Source organism: Nymphaea colorata, chromosome 8 (assembly GCF_008831285.2).
Source record: "Nymphaea colorata isolate Beijing-Zhang1983 chromosome 8, ASM883128v2, whole genome shotgun sequence".
Taxonomy (NCBI): domain Eukaryota; kingdom Viridiplantae; phylum Streptophyta; class Magnoliopsida; order Nymphaeales; family Nymphaeaceae; genus Nymphaea; species Nymphaea colorata.
Window position 1 is genome coordinate 22,054,943 of NC_045145.1, and position 5,849 is coordinate 22,060,791.

The 5,849-nt window shown below is 38.9% G+C and overlaps 1 protein-coding gene across 1 annotated transcript; it reads left to right on the forward strand.

Annotated features, from left to right (window-relative positions):
• The first annotated feature begins 4,246 nt into the window (after positions 1 to 4,246).
• On the forward strand, positions 4,247 to 5,251 carry LOC116259621 (metalloendoproteinase 2-MMP-like). The gene has a single exon (XM_031637478.1). The coding sequence runs from the start codon at positions 4,247 to 4,249 to the stop codon at positions 5,249 to 5,251; it is 1,005 nt and encodes a 334-aa protein (XP_031493338.1).
• Positions 5,252 to 5,849: the final 598 nt, after the last annotated feature.

Sequence of the window (5,849 nt, forward strand, 5' to 3'; positions counted from 1 at the left end):
GAGTCAATGCATTATTATTTTGGGCAATGGTTTTGAATAATGACACCTGATATAAACCAAATGAGCGACCTGATATAAACCAACTGAGCGCAATGATTGTATCCATATCATACACGACCTGCAATTGAGAAAGTTGTCCACCTTACTAGCAGTGATGGGAAAATACACAGCTAAACTTTTGTTTCATATCATAGTTTTGTTTTGAGAATTAAGGTTTTTGCTTCTTTCTCACTAATTACTTTCATTTGTATGTTATAACAGTTCAAGTGTAAATGAGTCTTGAGTTCTTTCAAAGAGATTCCATCAAGTTTCTTTGACAACCTCAAGTGCCAGAAGACTCACTAAATTTAATGATTATGAAGTACAAGAATTGAGGCGTTGAAAGCTTTAGACTGTATAGTTTTTTGCAGATGCCTAGATATTTAATTGAAACTTATTAGGCAGTCTGGCGCGCCCTTTATGCTTTGGGCGTTTTTTTGTTTTTTGTTTTTTTTAAAAAAACTCATTGGTAATTAACGTCCATGGAGGCTTGGATTAACGTTCTTGGAGGCTTGGTAAAAAAATACATGATACTTTGTTAGGCAGGCAGAATGTGCAGCTATTGTAGAGACAATGTCTTAGATATTGCCTAGAGCCTAGTGGGCCATTTCTTGAGGTGTGAGAAACAAGAAGTGGTGGAATGAATTTTTTTAGCAATTTAAAAGTTAGTTTTGGATGCCAAATTTGAAAGTCTTAAGATGAGAATAGGAACTTTACATATAAAATTTGGATTCGGATTGAAATCGGATAATGAAATAAAAAGTCAGATTCGGATTGAAATCGGATATTGAAATAAAAAGTCGGATTCGGATTGAAATCAGATATTGAAATAAAAAGTCGGATTCGGATTTCAATCCGATTTCAGATTTTTGAAAGCAGATTCAGATTCGGAACTAGATTTTGATTTAAAAGTCGGATTCGGATCAGATTCGGATATGGTTTTAAAAATCAGATTCGGATATTTTTTAGATTTTTTTTCATCCGAATTCGAATCTGAAAATATGTATATCCGAAAAGTCGGATATGATAAAGAGTATATCCGATCCGAATCTGATTCGTTGACATCCCTAGCTGCTGCCCATGTAACGCTTGATTCTTCAACCTTATGGCATTACCGTCTTGGTCATCCTTCATTCTCTAGATCCACATGGGTATATTTGATGCATTACAAGCATGAAACCTTTTTTGCAATTCAAAATTTTATCTCTATGGTGGAAAATCAGTTTCACACAAGGATAAAAAAGATTCGTAGCGACAATGGAGCATAATTTTTTTCAAATAATATGACACAATTTTTGCAAAACAAGGGCATAGAAAGACAACACTCTTGTGTCGGCACTCCACAACAAAATGGAGTTGTCGAACGAAAGCATAAGGATCTTCTCAACATAGCTCGCGCTCTTAGATTTCAAGCTAAACTTCCTTTAAAATTTTGGGGCGATTGTGTCTTAACTGCAGCATATTTGTTAAATCGTTTGCCTACAAAACCATTAAAGGACAAAACTCCTTTTAAAATTCTTCATGGCAATCGTCCAACTTATAATTATATTCGGACTTTCGGATGCTTATGTTATGCCTATAATATTTCAAAACGTCATAAATTTGATGCTCGTTCGTGAAAGTGTGTCCTCATTGGATATCCGTTTGGACAAAGTGCTTATAAACTTTACGATCTTGAAACACATGAAGTCTTTACAAGTCGTGATATTTCAACATTGTTATTAAAGGATTTTGTGATTCAGACTGGGCGTGCCCAATGACAAGGAGATCAACTTCTGGATTTTCTATATTTATGGGAGACAACCCAATATCATGGAAGGTTAAGAAGCAATCTACCGTATCAAAATCTTCAGCAGAAGCAGAGTATAGAGCCATGGCTCTAGCCACTTGTGAAATGACTTGGATAAAATATATTCTTAAAGATTTTGGAATCATTCATGAGCAGCCTATGGAGTTACATTGTGACAATAATGCAGCCAAACATATCGCTGCAAACCCAGTGTTTCATGAAAGGACTGAGCATATAGAGATTGACTGTCATGTTGTTCGCGAAAAAATCCAAAGTAAAGAAATCTGCACCAAACACGTAAGCTCTGAAAATTAAGTTGCTGATATCTTTACAAAGCTTTTAGGAAAGGAATCATTTTTCATGTTAAGAGGTATGTTGGCCTTAATTGACCCAGGAGCTCCAACTTGAAGGGGAGTATTAGACGTTATGCAAATCTAGTCGATACGGGCAAGTTGAATCTCTCCAAAGATCTCACCGTTGTAAAATCCCTCTTTTCTTTCCCTTTTCTCAGAATGAGATAACGCTTGGATGTTATGATCATTCTTGTATAAATATTGTAATTCGTAAACAATGTAATTAATCAAATTCCAGTCTTCCATACATTGTTTATCAGAGGGTGTAGAGGGAGAAGGTGGTGATGAAGAGAGGGGTGGTGGTGGCAGTGGCAGTGGCCGGTTGGCTGAAGCTGTGGCGACTGGAAGCGTGGGGGTTGGGGTCAGGAGAGGTGGGTACGGTAAGTATGGCCGGGATTGATGGGCCGGGAGGGAGACTTTCAGAGATTTCAGGTGGCGGTGGTGGTGGCCGTAGATGGAACGGTGGTGTTCTCCCTCTCCCTCTACAGACTACAGTGTATCTGCGACCGCAGATGGGAGGTGGTGGTGGTGGTGGAAGGCGCGCTTCTGTAGCCGGGAAGCAAAAGTGACTCGAAGTCAAGTAAAAAAGAATGTGCGCACTTCCCCATAGTTCTTCATACCGCAACGTCAAGGCGCCAATTAGTTTCTGAACTACAAATGTTTTGTTTGTATCTGTAGGAAAAAAAATACAGCCATGGTTGAATCTATTCATCCCAAACTCTGTAGTTTTAATAATTTGTTCCATAGCTAGTCTTCTTCTTAAACTTTGTACACTTGCTTGTTATTTTCACCATGCTTAGTAACACCCATTTTTTAGTAGCCGAATAATATCTAATAGCGTAATTTTTTCCACAACAAATGGTGGTGCATTGCCCTTCACATAGGGCTGTTCCATGAGTCAAACCAACTTGAGGTCGACTCGAATTTGTTAGGTAAAACTTTATTTGAACTCAACTCTTTAATAACAACTCGAGGTTGAGTAAAAAACTGAACTTGCTTAATTTAATGAGTTGAGATTGAGCTAGGCAGGCTCAACTCGATTAAACACAATTAAGCTCGTGGAGAAAGAATACGTGTAAAATACTTCCTTTTTTTCTCGCAAGTGAAAAGTTACCCTAATGGTCTTCTTTGAGGTAGCCAATCCCACGTTCAGGTTTAGGTTCCTAAACATCTTACTTTATAGTAAAAATAAGTTTTTATACATGGCTTGGCTAAGCTCCAACCGAACCTAGCTTGAGCTTAGCCAAATTTGAGTACTCTAAGCCCGAGCTGGAGCTTACCAACTTGTGCTTGAGGCGAGCTTAACTTGTGGCTTATGCTTGTTCTGCTCAACTCAAACTCGGCTCATGAACAGCCCCACTAGTCGCAGTACTCCCACTTCCTTCTACATGGAAAACGAACGGCGCACTTCAGTGAGGATGAAAATGTCTTCATTCTAAAGCTACGATTGGCCGAAAAACATCAACAGATGCAATAACATTGGCATTTGGCAAGTCGGTTCTTAACATGTCTGTTTAGGTTCGGTTTAAACTAAAGTTGGGTTCTGATTCAAATGTTTAGTATAGTTTGATCGAGTTTAGACTGTAAATTTGGATTCAGATGCGATATAACTAGTTGTTTGATTCGTAAATAGGTTATTGTTAGATAGTTGTTTAAGTTGTTCAAACGGGTACAGTCATTATATAGAGCGTGTGGAGTGTGGACATATTTACCGATGTTTTTCAGCCGACAAAAGTTTTTACCAAGCAATCCATCGTTAAAATGTTTTCCCATGCTTGTCACTTCAACCAACGTCCGGGTAATAGGCGTATTTTTTGTAGTGATGCTCATCATTTATTAGTGTCATTAGTTAACTTATGTGGTGCGTCACGCAAACCAAAGTGGTGTGTGCCATGACACATATGTTGTCTTATTTAAGTTAGAAAAGATGCACCATGATTCTTTTAGAGAGGCATTTGACTATCGATTTTTGAAATAGCTCCAATTAGCATATGATATATTTCTTCATGCAGTAACTTTAGATGCCATTGCTCACCCGGTTCTAAGTGCTCTCTATATAAGAGCGATGCATTCTTTGCTGTGTTTCCCCATGATCAGGTTCCTCCAAATGCCCACAATGGTTGCTACATTATCCTTTCTTGCAATCCTCATGCTTTTGCTTCAGACCAACTGTATGGAGTGCGCTTCTGGTCACATTGACAACTGTCACATTGACAACTTCCATTACCAGGCAAGGGCAGAATTCCTGCAACTTTCTGGCTATGGCAAAGGACAAAGCCATGAAGTGCTCCCCTCCCTAAAAAGATATCTTCAACATTTTGGCTATTTGGACACGGTTGCCGACACAGGATTCTCTGGTGTTTTTGATGAAGATCTAGAAGCTGCCGTGCAGAAATACCAAGCGTTCTTCAGCCTCAATGCTACTGGTATACTCGACACAGCAACAGTGCACCAATTAATCCAGCCGAGATGTGGCGTACCAGACATAATCAAAGATCTAGCGCTGGCAAAATTCCACCACCGGATAAATGTCACTGGCAACTCAAGTTCATCACTGTACCGTATCAGAAATAGCCGTTGGCCACCATCAAGCAGGAGTCTCTTGTATAATATTGAAGAGAACGAGCACATGCCATTTCCTATAGAAGAGCTGAGGCCTGTCTTCCGTGAGGCATTCCAAACATGGGCTTTGTCCTCGCCATTCGGCTTCAGAGAGACTTCGACCGACAGAATCGCTCAGTTGCACATCGGATTCTACAGAGGGCAGCACCACGCAAGTTGTCCTCCATTTGGCGACTTGCTCGCACATGCATCTTATCCACCACATGGGATGCTTCACATCAACGCAGATTATGTATGGGCGATCGACCCTGAGATCTTGAAGAACACGGAAGAATCGTACGATGTTCAATCGGTCGCCCTTCATGAGATTGGCCATCTATTGGGGTTGGGTCATAGTACAGTTCCAGAAGCAATCATGTATGCTACATTGGATCCTCAAACAAGGAAGGTGGAGCTGCATGGCGATGATATTGCAGGAATCAATGCTATGTATCCTCGGTCTAGTTGATTGATTCTTGGAGTTAATTCTTACAAGGCTATGGATCCCTAGGCATAGTGATTCTTAGGGTTTTGACTAGGTTATGTATCCTATTCTCACTTGCCACATTTTTGTCACCTTTGGGACAAATTGTTACCCTATATTTTTGTTAATCAATTTCCATTTTTTGTTGGCTCTCTCTCTCCCAACCCATCCTGAGCCCTGAACCCATGATGGTAGAATTAGGTATGTGAATGGATTAGATTTGAATTAGATATATCCTTTGTGTGCTTTTTCGGATAATCAAATATTCATATTCGAATACAAACAAAAAAAGACATCCAAATTCAATATTTGAACCAAATTTGGCATATTCTCAAAATGTATTTGTTTAAAAATAAATTCAATCAAAATCTGTATCCGAAATTGATCCCATATGTGTGTATATTGAATCTCAACCCAAATCCGAATCTGATCTGATTTCTTAATTAGATTTTTTTTTAATATCTGATTTTTTGAGAATGGTTCAATTGGATATCCAATTGAAATCGAATATATTGACATCACCAAGTAAATTACACCATTATCAATTGTGGTACAAACAAACAAGGTAACCACAAAATCTGGG